The sequence below is a fragment of the Labrus mixtus genome, chromosome 18, assembly GCF_963584025.1.
Source record: "Labrus mixtus chromosome 18, fLabMix1.1, whole genome shotgun sequence".
NCBI lineage: Eukaryota > Metazoa > Chordata > Actinopteri > Labriformes > Labridae > Labrus > Labrus mixtus.
In genome coordinates this window covers 15093046-15114043 of record NC_083629.1, presented here as the reverse complement: position 1 = coordinate 15114043, position 20998 = coordinate 15093046, and the positions used below count along the sequence as shown (strand labels likewise).

Below are 20998 nucleotides of genomic sequence, written 5' to 3'. Positions count from 1 at the left end.
TAGCGCCACTTGTCGTTCCTTTCGTTGGAGATGGGAGAAGTTCACTACTGTGTTTACTGATGCAATTTTATAGTTGAACTGTGTTAGGGTAAACTTTCTAATGTATTTTCTTCCAAAACGTTTGGATGGAAATAACCAAATAACCACTTAAAGCTTTGCCTAGAATGATTAGTTTTAAAAATGACCCTTAACTTCAATCCTTTAAATCCTTTCATTTCTGACAAAATGTCAAAAACGACATCAGTAAAGTCATTGCAGGATAAAACATTTGGAACAAAAAGGTTTTTTGGTTTATCTAAATGCTGATTTAGTTAAAGGCCTAATTGAAATTCGAAATTGCCCACTGTTTCTGTATAATCCAAACATTCAAGATTTCAGTCAACATCTAAGCTGCTGAGGAAAAGAGTGAAATGATAAAACAAAAATAAAACTGAAACTGAATCGGCATAAACCATAGTCCACTGTACAGCACCAGGCCTATATGCAATGTAACACTCTGTCTCGTAAAGTGAATTAACTCAAGATATGTGTTGTGAAACAGCTGATAAAGAAAGGATAGAGACAGGATCAGCACAGATGCAAGTAATGAGCACTGATGTTTTGACATAACAATGTATCAGATAAAAAGACAAACTATACCAGCAATGAAGAGTGAAACACCATCTTCCAACATCCAGAGTTTACATTAAAGTAGACACATATAGTAGAGGCATGTTGATTTTCAGAAGAAATATGATTCAAAGAGTACTTTTATCCTCCTAAAATCCTGCTGGGAAGAATGCAGGAGAAAAGAAAACATTATTCATGAGGGCGCCGTCTGAGACTATGTATAAACTTTTTCTCATGCTTGAATTTTTGTGAACAGGAACTTGAAAAAAACAACAGCCTCTGATTCCAGAGTGCTTGCAGTTGTTTTGGGGCTTTGGGATGAAAAATCTGCTGATGTTTCCCAGCTCATTCAGCCCCGACAGGACAGCTACCGGTATAAATAGTATCACAGCGGCCGAGGCAAAAACCCTGGGCAGCCTTTAAATCACAAACTGTGCAGTGTTCACACATTCTTTTAGCTCTGCAGCGTCTCCTGGCAAGCTGCTTAATGAAGAGCTTAAGACGCAGGCTGACCCTGACCGGCTACTCAGGCCTCAACTCCCTTATGAAATAAAGACACACACACTCCCAGCGAACATCTGCTATCCAGAGACAGAGCGGCTCAGTCAGTGAGGTCAGTACAACCAAACACCCCCAGCCCTCCTCTGTGCTACTCGGCTCTACTGTATGTCCAGTACCATCTGTCTTACTCAATACAGGTTTTATCCTTAAAGACCAAACCGACCCCAAACTGGCCCAACTGTTAGCGCAGGAGGGTATTTCCCCTTTAACTCAATGGAAACATAAAAAGCATAATGTTTCATCATTTATTGAATCTGGACAAGCACAAGCAGGACTAACAACTGGACTGTAAAAAAGTGTCATGAATCTAGCCTTTCATATATTGTCCATACTCTACTTTTATTGTATTTTGTAATCATCAAAGCCTCACAAATTTTGATTTTGACATTTGAAACTTAATTGCTTCTCCTGCAGCTCCCCTAAAAGAAAAGGTGCCTAAGCAGAAGCTTTCCGCTGCTCCACAGAGTGAACACAAGCCTTATTCAGCAGCAGTGCTTTCCTCAATACAGACCTTGTTTGCATGCAAACAACTTGCAGCTTTGAACAAGTGAGAGTGATAGTTGTTGACCCTGCAGTGGTCGCGGCGTCTGAATCTGAACATCCTTCAGGGATTTAGTGAGCTACGAGACTAAATCGACTAAATCCGTGTATTTACTTTTCTTTTAAAATAAGCAGTTGGATGATGGTAAATTGAAACTCAGAATATGGCTAATAGAGGTCCCAGCCTTAAGATGCCATTAGAACAACGTCATCTTCAAAGAGCAGAGATGAAACTCCTGCCCTGGAGAAAAGGGACAGCCCTGGCGGAGGCATACATTCACAGGGAACGTGTCTGTGACTGTGACTTTGTGCAGAGAATGCAGACACAGCTCTCACTTTGGTCATTCAGGGACACGATGGTTCCCTGGGACCCCATACTCCTACAGTACCCCACACATGACCCCCCCGAGTGACACAATCACAGGACTTCTCCAGGTCTACAAACGCCCCCCCCCAAGAAGCCCTGCAAGGGTCAAGAGCTGGTCCACTGCCCCACGGCCAGGACGGAATCCACATTCTTGCTCCTGTATTCGGGGGTTCGATAATCGGCCGGAGCCTCCTTTCCAGCACCCTGCCATAAGTTTTCCTCGGGAGGCTGAGAAGTGTGATACCCCGATAATTGCAAATGTTAGCATGTCAGGTTAATTAGCTTACCATCAATAGTAACACAAGACTTAGTATTCCATAATAGATCATCTGATTAGCATTTACTTTGAGACTGTAGAGAAATTAAATGAAAAACATGTTTTTTTTGCCATTCTGAAACCTACTGTAGTAAAACACATTACTGTGAAAATTGGTGAATAGGTTAATCACTTACTGACTAATACATACTCTTCAGATCAGGTGAAAACAGTCGGGTCAGAAGTCAGCAATGCATGTCATTTCACATTGTTCAGTGAACAATGGAAATTCAATTAGCTGCTGGAGATTAAAAATCCTGTGGATGACCATAATATATGACCTGCTCAGCAATGTTTGATTGATTGTGTTTCCTCCTTTAAAAAGAATAACGTACATACTTTAACTTAACCGTCCAGTAATTAAAAACCCTTGCTTAAAGGAACAAAAGAGCTACATTCAATAGCCATGGATAACTGGATCATAATTTTCCTCTAACCTTGCCACCCTGAAGGACACCCAGGAACTGCCCTGTTGAATAACTGCTTGACATTTCTAGCCCCCACCCCACCCAACATACACACGTGAGTGATGATTGCACAGAGCTGGTAGAGGGACACAGCTGCTTCACTATCATCATTAGGAGCAAGTGGCTTTTACAGCAATTATTAGTCCTCAGAGGAGTTGGCACCATGAGCCCGAGCATATTCAATGTCACAGTACTTCATTATATCCTTGCAGGCTGCACATCAACCTGTCCCATCCTCTCTTGGTTTCCCTAGGAACCATAACTGGAGATTTCACTTCCACTAAAGAGCCTTAAAATTCTCCACATACTGCGGCAAGAATAGCCCATTTTATCTTGCATACTGCAAAGAAGATTGTTCCAATGTTATTTCACTGTTTTTATGTCATCTCATTTATCCAGGTTCTCTTGAGAAAGTATAAGGATGAGGGCACCTTTAGTGTGCTTTCATCATCTCCTAATAAAAGAGAGGCTGTGAGTTCTCCCTCTCTGTAGTGTTGCTTATTATCTCCTCTGGCCTGCGAAGATATGCAAACCACAGGATATTAATTTGTTAAACCGCAGGACAAAACACAAACACTTGATTATGATCTTTGAAATGTTCTTTCCCTGTGGGTTGCAAGTATAAAGTCATTATAAACAGAGGAAATTCTATTTTGATTTTAATAATACTTATAAGCGCACATGCCTTTGTCTGTAAAAACTTAGTGCATCAAGAGCAAGATGGCGGTGAAAACCATGCAGAATAAACAGCTGAACGTGTATGTGCCAAATTTACTAAGTCTTGCACAGCACCCTGTACACGATCAGCTTCAAGGTCACAAGGTCAATGCAGGTATTTCAATGAGAACTGACCATGCAAAGCTACTCCTTTATCACAGCATCACCGTGTCAATGTGCACAATTAAATATGTATTCCTCATCTTCATTTCAGCTCCACAGTCATAGTGAACACAGTGCCGTTTCAGTTGTTCCACTGGATCAAGGGATTATTGGAGTAAAAAGTGACAAGAGTGAGACTACAGTCGTGACATTGTTTCTCCTGTGAGTCGAGTCATGTAGAAACCCCCCCCACCCCCACCCATTTTTAGTAGCTGCAACCAGTTGACAGAAAAGACGTCACTGCTGGGTGAATCTCTTTACCTCCCACAATAATTCAATTTAATCTATAGGATGAAGAATGAACTGTACTGTAGCTTCTGAATGAATCAGCCTCATTTACAGTCTGTACTACCTGTGCGACTACCATTACGGTGCAAAATTTCTTATCAGTGTCACATCTGTTTCTGACACCACAACAGACATGTTTAAAGCCTGGCTCATGCATTTAATGTGACGCTGCGGAATGATTGGATCATAATGGATATAGAGGGTGAGATTGTGCCTCAAGGGTGTTTACATTCTGCTTTATATTCCCTCAATTAGATGATTACCTTCATAATCTTGTGTCCCTTTATTCATATCAATGTAAAGCCCTAGTTGGTTCAAAGAGACAATACAATCTGAAAGACTAAAGAGGAACAAGCGTCTTGTGTGAAGTGAATCTGTTGGTTTTCCCTTTGGAATGCTAATGGAGGAGAAGGGAGTTCATTCCATGTAAGTCAATGATTGTGTCTGCTCCTCCCACAGGGAGACGTTCAGACAGACTGTACGCAGAGTGGAGCTTTCACATCCATCATGTTCATCCATCTTGCTGTCCAGAGACTTTTAGCCATATGGAAAAGCTAATCATGAAACATCAGTCCTGCAGCGTGCAGCAAACAGTACAAAAGAAAAAACACTAAAAAAATAAAATAAAATAAAAAAAAGTGTGCAGAATGAATAAAAGTCAGAAAATGAACATGTCATATCTGTATCTGATTAACACTCAAGCCACTGGGAGCATATAAAACACATATAATTTGGTTATTAAGTAAAACATATGATGGATCATGTAATTCACAATATCATGTTAGCCAAAGGATTAAGCTATTTGACTGACAAAAGCTAAACTGCGATGATAAACTCAAGCATCATTGGCTGTTAGAATTTATTGCTTAAAGTGACCTTGAACAGAAGCTGTTTCTCCATCATTCATTCATTCATTCATTTGTTGACCTTTTTTGGAACCAGCAGGAATGAAAACTGGAGCTGTTGTTTGAATAGTTTAACATTATGGAAAACACGTTTCAGAAATATGCTGACACATCTCGTTTTCTTTTTTCTTTCAAGATGCTGATACGCAGAGCAAGGTTAGTTGTTTCTCCATTCTTTTTGCTAAGCTAAGCCTACTGGCTGCTTATGAGGGTTTAATACAAATCACGCACACATTAGAGAGGTATTAGCCATCTAATTAAACCTTTGATTCTAATCAAATAAACATATTTTCCAAAACTGTTTCTTCAACTAAAAAAAAACACTAATAAATAAAGTTCTACGCTATTTTATCCCATGTGGCAACAAGTCCCCATCCCTTTGATAATCCATGAAAATACCTTTATCATATACATTTTAAGATCACAAGAAACCTGTGAACTTATACAGGCCTCCTTAAATTCTGCTACACTCCCTCGCTTAACACTCGCTTTCTCTCCTTCCTCTGAAGCCTCTATCGTGCTTCCACTTTGCATGCTGCATTGGTTTGTGCAAAGCTGTCGAACTTCAGTGCACTCACCATAAAGTGATTGTCACAGATTCTGTTGTCTTCAATGTAAAAATGTTTTGTGTATTTTGTGTTTTGAATACTGAACTTTTGAAAAATAAAACACTAAAATACTATTGAAAAGCTGAATTAAATATAGCTTCAAACCATGTTAGGACATGTTTCCAAAACCTGTTTGGTATTATAAACCCTTTTTTTGACCTTGGGAAATATTCTTCTTAAGCAAGATAATAAAAAGGCAAACATATTTTTTTCTGTCAGTTAAGAGAGGTGGGTAAAGACCATATAATGTAAAAAAAAAAAAAAATAGAAATATGGAAGGTCAGAGGAGAATGATTGATTGCCCCACCTTTCAGTGAACTGTGTCAAACAATAAACTGAGCGATATCATGCTCCTGACACTGAAATAGACAGGTTACAGGTCTGATTATACACTTTCTGAATGTTTTGTTGAAAGGATGAGCGTGTGCACCTACAGGAGCAGTCTAGCATGTATCTGATGGAGGCTGTTTCTTCTTTATGCTTTGGTAAAATGAACAGGAAACACTGACCAGGGTACCTGCAGTGCCTCATTTATTATTTATGGAGAGGAAAACGAGTATATTTCTACCTAGATATTCCCAGCATCCTAAACCTATAGGAGTTTGTCAGGGAGCATGTGCATATTGATTTGGTAACTTATTGCTTATTGATGGAGAAAATACAATGCCTCGGTCTTAAGCAACAGCTCAGTTACTCCTGCTGTCTGACTATTTTGAGTGATGATGATAATGTTCTCCAATTCCCACTGGGACTGCAGAACCATTCAACTGTTTGACACAGGATAGTTAAGCTTTCGGTGTCTGCAAGCTTTGCTAAAACAGGACAGAGAGGAAGAGAAGGGGATGATTCTTGGACACCGAGGTCAGTAGTGGCAAATAAACAGTGCAAGTCTCTCTCTCTCTCTCTTTCGCTCTCTCTCTCTCTCTCTCTGGACTTCTATTTCAAGAAGCCTCATCCATTGGGGAAACTCTGGCCTGACCCCCAAACACAAAGACATTTTCTGTCCAATCTGTAAAAAGAAAAGGCTGCACATCCGGGAAGGAGCAAGCGGAGTGCAAAACATGAACTTCTGACTATATAAGGAGCTTATGGACTCTGTCACCACAACAGCTTAGGCTGTAAACAAATGTCAGTTACACCATGATGGATGAGAAAATACTGAATGCAAAGTTATCACATCTGCATCCACTTCATTAGAAATGAGTGGGAACCTCCGGTTAAGTCATCGACCATTCACATGCCGCTTCAGTCTTTTAAATAGATTAGGAGATGCTTTGTCCTGCCCTGCTCTTTCTCACCTCCCTCTAAGTGGAGTATCAGTCTGTGAGAGAGGAGACAGAGAATGAGGATGGGGTTGCCATGGCGATGCTAACTTAACGAACTGTGTCTCTTTTTCCTGATTGCGGGTTTAATTGGATGTCATTGAAGAAGAACAAAAGTGCAGTTGAACGGAGTGACATGAATGCGATGAGGCTCTGTCCGTCTAGCTGTCTTCCTGTCTTAATGCTGTACTGTCTTTCTTTTTGTGTGTTATTTCATTTCATGTGTGTTTATGAATTATTAATGGTGATTATGTAAGAGCTGTAGTACATGAAGAGCATTCCGAGTGTTCGAGAGCATACTAATGAGGGAGAGAGAGATGGGACTTCAAGAGGTGCTTTGAAAGAACATAGATAGCCTACAAAAAAACACTTCACATACTTTAAATTAAGAGGAACCTTTAAGCAGTTTATTGTCAATTTATCAGCAGAGATGACAAGTTATTATACTGTGTCACATTTGCACTGCACTCGCAAATGTGCTTATATAAGAAACTTTAGCCAGCAGTGTGGTTTTTCCTCTGCCAGCATTTCTTTAACATTTCATGGGATCCTTTTGCAGTCGATATGATGTTCACTCTCAAAAAAATTGCAGCAGTGATTGTTAAATAATTCAATAAGCTTACCCCTTGCAGGCAGACACACACTTACATACTGTCAAGAAGTGCTGAGTCATTCTTCCGCATACAACCTGACCATGTGAAAATCGCAAAAATGCACAAGGTCCATACAGAGTGTCGATGCTTATGAGTTCTTTCACAACTAGGACTGCAAGCACACATGTATGCTAATGAAGGAAACCAAAAACAGTGCTGCTACATGAAGCATACGTTGGCTATGAGAAAACATCATTGACAAGGCAATTCCTAAGAGACACTAAAACCATTTTGATTTAAAACACAAACTATTTAAATCCTTCACAGTCCTCTGTCGCCTTAGGCTTTTTCTATTCTTGCTAATTGACAGCATTGATGTATTGACTGATTCTTTTTTTTTTTACAAGTTAATTGTCATTTTATTGTAAGGCTTAATCTATACATCAGCCAGATGTCAAAGACTGACTTTCCCTCAGCCTAAGCTATGTGATAGCCTGCCTTGCTGTCCCTCATGTGATGATCCAGATAGTTCCGCTCATTTATCATGTGATGGAGCTCCACTTCCTCTTCATTTCCCCGCTTCCTCCCCACACTTAGTCATAAAAAGTGAAACCTGTCCTCTAGGGCACCTGAAGGTCTTTCCTTGTAAGTGCATCACTGCCTCTGTGCTTCATTCTCCCTCTCCCTCTCCCTCCACTCTGCAGGTGGTCATTGGAGATTGTATACAGCTCGAGAATTCAATGCATATAGTTGAAATGTATTTTCTAAATGAATATGAGGAAAGTCTGCAACCTTGTTGTTTGCATTTTAGTGTATGATATATAAGGTAAAAAGAAATGTATCTGCATTGTCCTTTATGAATATGGAAATACATGTGTGTTTGTTTCTATCAAATGTTTTGTGACAGAGTTTCTTAAACCATTCATATTATGATGTTTATTTTGTGGTCTTTATAAAGCCTTTAAATGACGGCACAAGATTTAGCTAAACAATTTACTTTATTCATAAACTCCCTGCTCGACATCAATGAAAGTGAAAGGTTGCAAACTTAGACGTCATTGGTGTGTAAATGCTCCCCTCTATTGGTTACTTTGTCTCATTGCAGACTTTCTTTAAATAAAACAACTAGAGGCTGTAAAAAAAAAAAAGGATCATTCCAACTTTAGAAAAATAATGTAGCGTTTATGGAGAATATCTAAATATAAAGATAATTGTAAAGAAAAGAAATCCTGCAAAAAAAAAAAGTTTGTATATGCCAAATGAAATATAAGGGTTTCAGGACAAGATAACTGGAACCACTGGGTGGTGCTGATAGACAGTGAAAGTAAAAAATTCAGCTGACTTCCAGGGGTTATTGTATAACCACTCAGGCAACAAGCAGCCTCTATGAAAACAATGTATTTTTAAAAAATGAAAACTTCTCGAAATGTACTATAAGATTTGTGTTTTTATTGCATATATAACATCATTGTGCATATATATCCGTATGCACTCCATTCAGTATGACATAGTGCAGGTATCCTACTGCCCCATATTCTAATGATTCTCTTTGCTTTCTATATCTTAGAAGCAACACAATGTACATTAAAAAATAAAGATATCATTCAATTGTTGAGCTGATGTAAATAAAAACATGCAACACTGATGCCCTATTGTCCATTGGCAAAATGCGCGTATTGTGAAGAACCAAAAATATGTATTTTTATGGACAGAAACGTTTTAACACATTGTCAAATTTTAAAAATGTGCACAAGTGTGATCTCCATTGACGAATATCTGCTTTTCTGTTTAATGATGCAACTTTAATACTGCAATTTAAAAAAAGAACAGTGCAGCTAGTGCAAATGCAGGACTTACTGTTCACTTTTAACAACCACTGGCTTCTTTATAGATGCTTTTTTTTTCTACATAAACCTGCCCCAAATGCCCCTTACGTCACTCTTTTCTCCTCCATGTGTGGAACGCTCTAAATGTGGGAGGGGTAGGGACCACGAGCAACGCTGTTCAGTTCAAATTCAATTTGCTTTCTAAACTGTAAATCAAGACCCCCTCTCTCATGTACAAATTGGGATTGGCTGTTGGGTTCCCTTTCTTCCATACGATAGGTCAATATGGACAGTTATGCAGCGAGTTTGCCATCTCTCCACCCACATTATCACCATTTTTGTTGTCGACAAAGATATAGGCCTACTGCTGTCAAGATAGTTCACCTCCTGGTTTATCAGTTTTGCAACCACTGCCTACTACGTGGTAAACGTTAAGATAGTGAAATATAAAAAATAAAAAGCGTGGACAAGGGGGAGATAATCATTAACAAATAAATGTTTGGTAAATATGTTGTTTGTTTTGTTTCAGCCGCTAAGAAAATCTGTTTTTGGAACTAGGCTTACTACGCATGCTCACAACATCCGGTAAATTCTGAAAACGACACATTTTGGTTTTGGTCACGATGGAAGCTTATTTAACACCGCAAACGTAACCTTTTTTTTTTTTTTTTTTTTTTTTTAGAATAATCCAAATAGAAATATGTAAGCAGCTAAAACGCCGAATGTGAGGCGTGCTTGTCGATTTCTAACAAAGATTACGTCGTCTTGAACTGTAAATGCACGTTCTCTAACGGGCGTCGGGCGAAAGAGAAAGTGATCTTGCAGTGAAAATCTCGTCGTGGTTTTGTTACTCTTTGTCGGATGTGTGCTGTGGATGACAACCGTCCAGCCCGTCGCAACAACAGCAGCAGCAGCAGCGGCGGCGGCGGCAGCGGCAGCAGCAGCAGCAGAGTACTTATCATCGCAGGCAGCAGCCGAGGGGAGTGAAGTGAACCGGGGGGAAGGAGAGAGAAAGGATTTACGGACAGGGACCAAGCATGGCTACCCAAACGACAGCATCATGCACTGGATCCACTCTGTTGCAGCCAATCAGCGAAATCATCAATCTCCCTCTCGACCAGGTATGTTTTTTTTGGGATCGAGAATTGATTTTCAACAGCATATTTTGTATCGGAGTAAGCTAGCATCTGTGTTCGTAACGTTAGCAGAGGCTGATGATGCACAGCGCCGTTCTGTTAAACGTTAGCTTAGCTTTTTTTTTTTTTACTATGCGGATTTATTAGGAACGAGAAGACAAAATCTCAGTTGATCCCTTTTCACTTAAAGCTACTGGACTTTGCAGCTAATACCCTTTGTCTTGTTCCTATGTTGCCCGGTGACTAATCCAGTGGTTCCCAAACTACAGAGATTCTTAGATCAGTCTCCAATTCGATCTTTAGTTTGTTACATTTCACCATTCACAAGTTGTTCTTTAGCCTAAATGTGTGTTTAGGCCGCAGTTTTCATCTTCCATATTGCCATATTGCTGAGAACCAAATTCCAATTTCCCTAGGAATACATAGTTATGCAATGGCTTGGCATTAACGTGATGAAATCAGTACATGAGTTTGGCGTTCATCTTTTATAGTTTGCTTTTGCCCTTTGTTTCAAAGCTAGCCATTTAACATGAAAAGGCCAATGTGTTCGTAAAGCAAAGTCAGTGTATTTGAAGGTCTGCGTCTGTAGAAATCACAGCTGTGAAACCACAGAGTGTAAAAAAAAAACCCAAACCAGACTATAGGAGGTAAAAATCGTGAAGTTCTGTCAGTCAGTCACAGATTACTTTGTTGATACAAGAGAGGACAACTCACCTCGTCTGACAGTCTTTTCACATTTTAAAGCAGCTGCTGAAATGGGTTGGGCAGCAGCAACAGCGTTTAGTGTGGACTTATTGGATCATATTAGCTGGTGATAGAAAGGTGAAGTAGGATTCTTTGCAAGTTGTGCAAGTGTTTGCATTGTAAACACTTTCCCATTTACAAGCACCCCCCCTTGGTGAGTAGAAGTGTCCGTTTATGTCAACAAGCGTGCATCACTAGTTTGTTTGGAGAGTCTTCTGCAGAGAAACGCCGACTTCTTCTCCTGCCCGCTGTCGTCCCGAAATTTGAATTATAGTGTGATCTGTGGGGTTTCCAAGGACATTTACAAAACACCCCTTGTTCACCACAGTGGTTTCCTCTGTCTGATTACACACGTGGACTTAAACACCAGGGAATCCACCGTCATGCCCCGTCAGTGCAACAAGAAGTTTGACTCAGCCTTTCTTGTACAGAGCAACACTTGATATTTTTGTCACAAATAAACTCCCAAGATTATGCACTGCTTTTTTTTTCTTTCTTTTTTTGGCAGGCACATTTTTTTTCTTTGAATGGTGTCAGCTGCAGAATAACTTATTAGTATGTTTCCTAATTGAGGTTGAGTGTGAATGCAGATGAGCCTTTCCCCCGCCCCCCTCTGGCTGCCAATCATTTTAACATGCAAGTCTCAAGCTCATGACTCATCTCGTCTCTTCCCACTGGACGAAGGCAAACCTTTGGTGTATGCACCTGAGATTATATGGGCTGTTTACATTCTCAACTGGGATGAGGTAGACAATTTAATATTTGCAAATTATTAAAAAAAAAAAAAAAAAAAAAGAAGTGGTACACGTCTTCTTGCCACCAGTAGGATTGTAATGTCCCCTAAATCCTTCTTCTTTTGATTGTGCGTCCAACAACAAACACATCCGGGCCGTCGTTTCATCCTCGATACCTGCATCTGCAGACTGGAATGTTTTATTTATCTCGCGCCAACCTCTGAGCTCCAGCCTCTGTCAGGAATGTTGCATGGCAGGATTCCTTTCTTTTTCTTTTTCCTTTCTTTTTTCAAAGCATCTGTTTTTCATCATAAAAAATACTTTCTGAACTTTTTTTTTTACTGTCTCTGATTCGTGGATCAATTAGTACAATTGTGAGAGAGAGCCCACGGAACATTCCACTTAGTGTTTGGTATTACAATAAATATTAAGGTAGTATAATTATTATCTAATTTGAAGCTGTTGGGAAGAAACTATTTTTTAAAAGCAGGGACCAGAAGGAACGAAAAAAACCAAATCTTATTTGGAATGAATTAGTTCTTTGATTTAAGTTGTTGTGATACTGACAGGTTTAAGTATCAGCCTCCTGTACTGCCTTAAATTCACATATCTGATACTACGATTTGTTAGCCCCAGCAGGTTTTAAAGAATTAGCATGTATTTCACAAAATAATACTCTTGCAGAGAGTTTAAGGATAAGCTAGCAAATGTTAGCAATCAGTGTTCTCCACTTCCATTTTTTGTTGCTGTTATCAGAGGGCTACAGCTCTAGTCTTGAATATTGTTAACAGCTTGCTTACTCAACAAGGCGACTATCAGCAACTGTTTTTTTCACAAATTTGCTTAAATAATTACCCTCTGTGTTGAAACGTTTAATAGAGATGTGCTACTTTACTGACACGAAGAGTAAGAGTTATGCACTCCTGGCTATTCTTAGACGTCTGCCTCTATTTGAATGTACGCTTGGTGAGTAAGACAGAATGGCATTGTACAAATGGGACACATGATCGCAGCCCACATTACTTTGTTGGACAGGTGTCACCCCGGTGAACAATGCAGTTTGTTTGCTTCCTGCCAACTGGGTGCTCCGTACTGTGCCAGAGAGCAGCTGTCAACACCGCAGAAATCAATACAGACACTCAGATACAGTATGATCTGTGTGGCCCACAGACATTGACACTCATTTTTTGATGAAGCCGCCATAGTGTGGCACCCCGCTGTATGTCATTAGGACAGTATGCATCCCATGGGAGAGCCATGCCTCTGCACAGGCCTGTGACAGCGCTATAATGGGAGCTGTGAAATCTGAACTGACGCCCCTTGCTTCTCTCTTCTCTCTCTTTCTTCTTGCTCTGTCTCAGGCAGCCTGTCCCCTCACTACAATAATGAGTTCATAATGGGTTTTTATTACGTGATTTTTAGACTCAGATTACACATCCACATCCCAAGCTATGTCTGTTCCAGATTCTGTTTTTGTTTATCAGTTCATGTACTTGTCATAAACCCCTAAGGGGGGGGGGGGGGGGGGGGGGGGGGTGGACCATATCCCTAGTGATGCAGTGGATCACATCTGATAAGTAATCTGTTCTGATCACCACGTCTCAGTATCAGCTGGTTGCATACAATATCAGAAACCAACGTCAGTAACGTTACAGCCTGTTTCCTTCTGCAGCTTTAAACTTAGACCAAACAAACTCCATTAAAGAGGGCTGTGGTTGGTCCAGAGACTGGTTCCAAATGCATGCTGCCCTGTTTACACACCACACTGAAGGTCGCAGCCAGTGGTGCACACACACCCACTAAATAAACGGTGTGTGTATGGCACATGTTGTTCAACATTGTCAAAGCTCATACGCAGCTTTGGCGGTGTTGACATTGTTTGCTGTCTTTGTAGATTGCAGCAAACTTGTTATGCACATAAAGGGGGACAAATCAAATCTGACTGTGATTAAAAATGATGCAGCCTTTGTCTATTAAAGCCTGTTGTACTCAGATTTTAAAAGCACTCTCTAAATAAAAAGAGGGTTCAGGTTTATTTAACTGCTTGTGTTTTTGTTATTGGAATTGTATCAGTGTGTATAGACTAGTGAAGAACATTGAGGATGTGATTATTAAGATTGATGGAGATGCATGGCTAGCTGTAGAGTAGAAAAGACATGTTAGAAAAAATAAATTTGTTTTAGATTTGTTAAAAAATTCTGTGATCCGCACCGTTAGATTTGTGATCCATTGCAGTATGAAGTGCTGCTCAGAGTCTTGGAGACATTGACTTGACAGCGTTCATGAAGAGAATCCCTTGACCTTTTAATGCATCTCTTCCAGCCTTCGGCTTAAAGATACATTGTAAAGCTATCAGTATGGACATTTTTAAGTGCACTCGACTCAAAGCAATTTCTATCGTTATCTTTTTACCACCGAGCGCACATAAACTATTTATCTGGTGCGGGGTACTGATCTCTCTTAATCCATTTAAGACTAAGCAAGGCATTTGATATTACATTTAAACACTTAAGCAGAGTGGTCTTAAGGTATAGATTGCATTTCCCATAAGCTGGAAGTGCATCTAGTTGAGAGTCATTGGGTATGTCAATGATATGTTAATATATCACCAATTTGCATTTCATATTTACCCAAAGAAAACCATCATATTGGTCTCAGAAAACAAATATCGACCTAGCTTTTTGAACATGGTGCAACCCAGGGAGGCTGAAGCCATTGGACTGAAATGTACGACTTCATACCAGAAACCTTACATACTTCATATATTTCTTAGTTCAAAATAACATTAGAAGACATGTCAAAAGAAGGTTTAAACCCCATTTAACCTAAAGGACTTAGTTATTGATCCATATTCAGTCTTTGCCGCTTTATTTTCTCTGGAGGTTTTTTTATGGTCACACACTTGGTTAAAGCGTTGGGGACTTCCACAGCTGCAGCTGTTTCAATATCAAGCAGCTGGTTCTCCTGATGAATCCTAAACAATCTTTTCACACATACACAATGAACCCCATCAACTCGCCCTGTTGTTTGAACAGCTCTTCATTGTCTTGCATCCTGAAATAACCTTGTCACCTATTCAAACAGGTCCCTCTTTTTTTTGTTTCAAACGTATTCAAACTAAGATAGTTATGTTTCCATCTGCTGAATATGTTGTACTGACAATTCAAATGTTGTGTTGTATCTTTTGTTTGTTGTGTTTAATACTCTGGTGCTGGTTAAAAATAGTAGTTTAATAAGGGATGCACATCCATCACTCCTGTTTTTACCTGTGCAGGTTCACAGGATGTCTCTCAGGAGAACGGCGGTGTGGACATTTCTGTGTCTGATCGACAAAACAGACATTAATGATGGTTTTTACCTTAAGGTGTAAGGTTTCTACTCTTGTTAGTTCAATTTTTTAACACAATAATACAAAATAATTGTGTGTAAGATTTGGATCAGTAGAATCTTGGAAATCTTTCAGCATATTATAGTTGATTGGCCTGTGGTAGAGTAAACTGGCAAGTTACTGCATGTGTTTGACAAATGCGTTGTTGTCTTCTTGACACTCAGAAATGATGTGTGTTGGTTCTTCAGTGTGTCCTATGATTGAGACAAACAAAACAGGAAATTCCAATTTGGCATTGCCATTTTATCTTTCTTTAGCAGGATTTGAATGAGAGAAATGCAGTCATCAACATGCTTAACAATAATTTTGAAATGTCTTGACTCTTCCATGCACCATCTTACTGTGAACAGGCGATGCAGTAGAGTGTCCAGTGGTCCCAGAGGCTCCCTCACCCGGCTCTACAATCACTCTTCTGTTTATGTGACATATTGGCTTGTAGTTTGTCACAGTCAGTGAATGGCCACGTCTTTTATCAAGATAAAAAGCCTTCTTTTGTTGATGCTGCTACGTTTTCCACCACACTATTGTCCCATGTACTCAGTCTGAGCCTGCACAGTGTTGAGGGGTTGACTTCTAGCTTGGCTTTTATAATGTCTATGATCAGTGACACGCAAAATATAAGCATGTAGGTTAAATTGAGTTTAACTGAAGTTGGATATGGGCACTAAAAGTTATATTTAAAAATGAGGATGCTCATACTTGCTCATATCTCTGGATTTATTTAGGACAATTGGAGGATTTTTCTCTTGAGCCCTGATTTAGCTTTGGTGACTACATTTTTAGGTAAATTTGAAGAGCTTTGCCTTCAAAATCCCATTCAGCTTCTCTCGTTGGTCCTTCGGCGCAGACTAAGTCCCCAAAACCCCAGACCTGGGACCGCTGGCCTTGCTCTCAAACCCTCGGGTGTTGTCAGAGTCTCTCTACCTCCTCATGGTTTTTAATTGGCGAACCCCTGGGGAGTCTTATCCCTACAATTGATTTCCTTCTCCCTCGGCTCTCCCTAATGGAGTGCTGCTGGCTGCTGCCATTATAATTATTATGGCGCACAGTCAACACAAGCATGTAGGATTCCTCTTGGGGACTATGGAAAGACTTGGCTCTGTTTTTAACATCACTGGTTGACTAGACGACAAAGTAGTGGTTACAAACAGGCAATTCTTTTTTTTATAATTTCCGAAGGGCCCAATAACACAGAGACGAGTCGCTCCAAAAACACCTGAGCCAATCTGGTGGGGGAAAAGCTGGGAGCGCCTGTTGTGCGGGGCTGCATGCGACCAAATAAAATAAGTTGGGGAGACAATTGATTTGAGCTAATATACAGCTCTTGCCTCTTGGAGGGGGGGGGGGGGGGGATGTCATTTAAAGTGGAGGTAGACCATTCCGGACCAGAACCAAAACTTAGGAGGAAAAATTGTCTGTTGCATTGTTGTGAGGGAAGCCAGCACTTCAACATAGCATGTTTCCTCAATGTCTGATAATATAGTAAGTTCATTTTATGATTTCATTTAGTAGATATCTTACACTTTATTCCTTTAAATTGTTTATAAATGCCTTTTTTTTTTAAAAATTTTTACGTATTGCATTATAAGAGCAGAGTTCTTATTAACATATGGGATGTTCCACACAGTTCTGATGTTAAGTATGACATCATTTTAGTTCAAGCTACAAAAACGATAATTGGATTTTGACAGAGCTTTACCTTCTGACTCGATGTTTCAAGTTCTTGTCCTGTGTTTTCAGGGTTAATTCATGCAAATGACTGCCATGGCTGTGGGTTCATGTCCTCCCAGCAATAAAGTCAGTCATGCAAAACAGAGGCAGGCTGTCTTGCTGTAGAGTAGCTAAAGAGGGTAAATCATTGCATCTGTCATTTCTCTTCTCTCTGAAGCACTTGGCATGGCCGCAAAAGTGGATGTCCACATGACTCAGCTTACTAACTCATTAGTTCTGTTGGTAATGGTGGGCTGTTACGAGGGTGGATTGGGTTTCTTTCTCTACTAAAAAACTGCACTCTAGGCTTAAAGGACCAATTTAATGGAGCAGTCCGCATTTTTCAAACAGGTTCAAATTGCAAGCTAAGTAGTAAGTCATATCTGTTGTTGAAGATTGCAGATGAATGAAAACATGCGAGGCAGCTTTGAAGACCCCGCCTTAAGCTTGCAAGTTGTTCGTTTGCCTGGAAGGTATTTGCTTATCTGCATTTTGTTAGCTTTTATATTCAGCTGGAGGCCAGGTTGTCAGAGTCTACAGGAACCTGGTACTGAGGCCTATAATTTCTTTACAAAACGGAGCTATGTGAAACAGCTGTTCCCCGCTGGTTCGTCCACTGGGCGAGACCAGGGGGTCTAACGGGATGGAAAAAAAGATGCATCCAATATAAATGAGAGGGCATGAATATTTATCAGTGTGACTTTGCACTGTCACTTGTAATTCAGCTGAGGTAAACCAAGAGGGCATACAGCTGATTCACCTTCACAGGAACAGATAGACCCGGCCTTACTTTTCAACAGCTCTGCATTCCAATAAATAGAAGATCTGAGTATTGATGGTCACACCGAACTACAAGTTGTGCTGTCATCTGAAAAGTTTGGACATTTTACACATTGGCGCCTTCTGTCATTGATTCCCTTGAGTCGGATCATCTATGCTATAAATCAGTGCTTTAAAGGCTACACTATAAAACAGAATGTTGATTTCTCTCTACAGTTTAACTGATAGAAATGTGCGGTAATATATTTATTTTGCAGGCCCGTCTGTTAGAAAGTGGGCCCCTGCTTTTGTCGAGCAACTAACCATGTGTTGACCAAAAATACAAGATTGCCCTGCAGTCAATGAAGTTTCAGAAGCCGTCTTTGTCACCTCTGTGTGCATGCCTTGCTCTGAGCTGTTTGCTGTCTCTACTGGTTTTTTTTTTTTTTTTTTTTCCATAACGTTACATTGTTTCAGTTTCTCTTCACTTTCACACTCATGCTCGTTCTCTCGTGTGAGGTGTGAAATGGCAAGAGTGATCAGAATCTAACCGCACATGGTATGGCGCGAAGCAAATGTACCCACTAACAAACTACACTTTGTCGTGATCAGTTACCTGTGTCCTTGAACTGAATGTGACACGTATTCAGACCAAAAACCTGCCAGTAACAGAAACTGTTGTCAGTTGAACATATCTGTGCAGCAGAACAACAGCTGAAAACTCACCAATCCAGAAAATGTCAGTTACTTAACACACTTATGTAACAAATGCCGAGCATTTACTGACTTCTGTAACATTACAAACAAACCTGCCTCTTGTGCTGTCTTTACTATTGATTTTTGAGCATTATTGTGGAGTTTGAAGTACTGTATTTTGTGTGTTTGTATTGATAATTGCATTTTTTTCTAAAGCTGAGAAGAAAACACTTACAGCTAAAGGTGTGAGTACTTGACTGCAGATTCTTTCATGAGTGCCTTCAGGCGTTTCGTTTGTAAGGATGTGCTGTTTAAAGATAGTCTCCCCACTCTTAGCACCCATTGAAGACTTTTGCATATGGTACTGTATCATAGCAACTAAGTACTTCTTTTTTTATCTCGGTGGTGCCGGCCAAAAATTAGGAATAGTGTTTTTTTTTTTACTTCTTGTAACTACAGTCAGAAAGTTGTAAGTCAAATGATGGTAGTCGTCTTTCCAAGCTCTTTTCTTGTTCAGTCCATTGAGCTTTGAAACATTGGCCAACTTGTACTTGTCAATGATCATAACTGAGTTAGGAGTAGAAAAAAAAACTTTTCTAAACTTCTGGTTTTATAGACCTTCTTCAGAGAGTGAGTTTCAATAGAATATGGTATATTGTAGGGATGTGCTCCAAAAATCAACATGGCAATATGTCGTCAAGTTCTCCTTGCAAATACGTGTATCGATGCAGTTCACAATAACACCATAGCCATAGCTCTGGGATTCAATTGTTTTAATATCTAGGATCATTGAAGACCTGAATTGAAGTGTTTTAAGTTGTAGGATCCTGTTGCCTCCGATTGCTGTTATTCTCAACAATGAAGAACAGCAACAACTATAATGAGTTCTGTGTGGGACATGGTCATAATCCAAAATCAATGTATCACGATCGCATCGTGGGGTTGTGGGAAATACCCAGCCCTAGTATGTTGTGTTTTTTATGTTAAAAAGTACCTAAGTTGACTTGAGTTGAGTTAGCTCGGTGAATCCAGGCAACATGAAACATACACTGATGACAATTTTCCTTTTACTGTTGATATCCTGTATCAGGCTTTCACTATTGTTCAGACTAGGGCTGGGAAATGTATCAAGTTTTTAAGATATATGGATATATGTTCAGACAAGCTATATAGTAAGATAATATCGTTTCTATCGATATAGTTTCTGTTGCATTAAAATAACGTTATGGTTTCTTCCGTAGAGCAGCCAGTTCGACTATTTCTCCTCTCACTGTCCGTCCCTCGACTATCAGCCCGTCTGAGAGAAACTCAAACACCGCCTGCACCACAAAATACTCAGCTGTTTTTTTTTTCATGTACATGTTGACATTGTGCAGCTTGCTGTTAATAAAAGACTGGCGTATGTTGTCATTTTCTCAGACGTCTGAACCCCATGTGCCTTTGACGATGAAAATTGTCGTGTTTTCTAACAGGAGCTGTTAAAAAGAATCTCCATCTCCCTGTGTCTTTGTGGTTAGTTGTATTAAAAATCAAACAGCTGCACAGCTGGCAGTTGTTTGCCGTTAGTTATTGTGCATATCAAAGAAGCTGTCAAACAATGCACCCTGCTCACATTATTATGCTCTAACATTACATACTCAGCACTGTGGAAGAGATGTGCTTCCACAGGCAGCGTGAATAAATGACATAATTAGTCAGTAGTGATTTCATCACTTCACTCGTTTATCGGCCGAAAAAATATTTTTTTTCAAATTGCATCTTTGAAAGAAGACACACTGCAGACTACGTCTTCAAAAATATTTTCCGTTTACATATCTTTGTTTGTCAGCCTCTTCCTCTTTGTAATGATGCCAGTAAATCTCCTGTGTATGGCTGGTAGTTGTTTGCTTTCAGTTGCACTTATTGAGAAGGCTAAGCGAGGTTAAGTGAGGCTCGTTGAGAAATGTAAAGAGACAGTAGAAGAAGATAAATACGCATGGAACTAGAAGAGAACAAATCATCTGCATTCAGAGGCCTTTTTTCCCCCGATAGAGCAGTGGTTCTAAACTGGTGGGTTGGGACCCAAATGTGGGTCACGGAGCTGTTTTCAGTAGGTCGCAAATTTGTGCCTGGGAAAAATGTGTGTCGCTTTTAAAACGGTTTTCAGTGTCTGGATTCTGTCAGGTGCTTTGTATTGTCCGAGGTCTGAACTGCACACATTTCGACGCGAGTTGAGAACCATTGCTATAGAGAATGTTGTTGAACTAGGTTGTGTTTCTCCTGTCTGCATTTGTTGCTGTGGGTTTGTTTTGGCATTGACATGGTAACACACTTGTATGTACGCTTGGGGAGTGCATCAAGCCAGGGTCACCCATTATTGTGCAAATGTATCCCATCGTGATAACATGATTTCATTATTTACACTCTCCCACAGGGATGACATTTCTGACCAAAAGCCCTGTAGTCTAGGGTAAGGTTCATATGATTCAAGGAAGGATCTAAACACACACAAACACACACAATGTGTGCATGGTTCTGGCCCAGTGCTGCTGCTGCCTGCCTTGTGGGGAA

The 20998-nt window shown here is 40.0% G+C and overlaps 2 protein-coding genes across 2 annotated transcripts in view; one reads left to right on the top strand and one right to left on the bottom strand.

Moving 5' to 3' along the window:
- Positions 1–20998, bottom strand: part of asap2a (ArfGAP with SH3 domain, ankyrin repeat and PH domain 2a) — a 310370-nt gene that overhangs the window by 59327 nt on the left and 230045 nt on the right. The gene's annotated exons all lie outside the window — the stretch shown is intronic.
- Positions 10172–20998, top strand: part of mboat2a (membrane bound O-acyltransferase domain containing 2a) — a 44596-nt gene continuing 33769 nt past the window's right edge. The window contains exon 1 of the mRNA XM_061062349.1: positions 10172–10402. Within this exon, the coding sequence (XP_060918332.1) occupies positions 10319–10402 (84 nt within the window). The 5' untranslated portion in view covers positions 10172–10318. The remainder of the gene's footprint in view (positions 10403–20998) is intronic.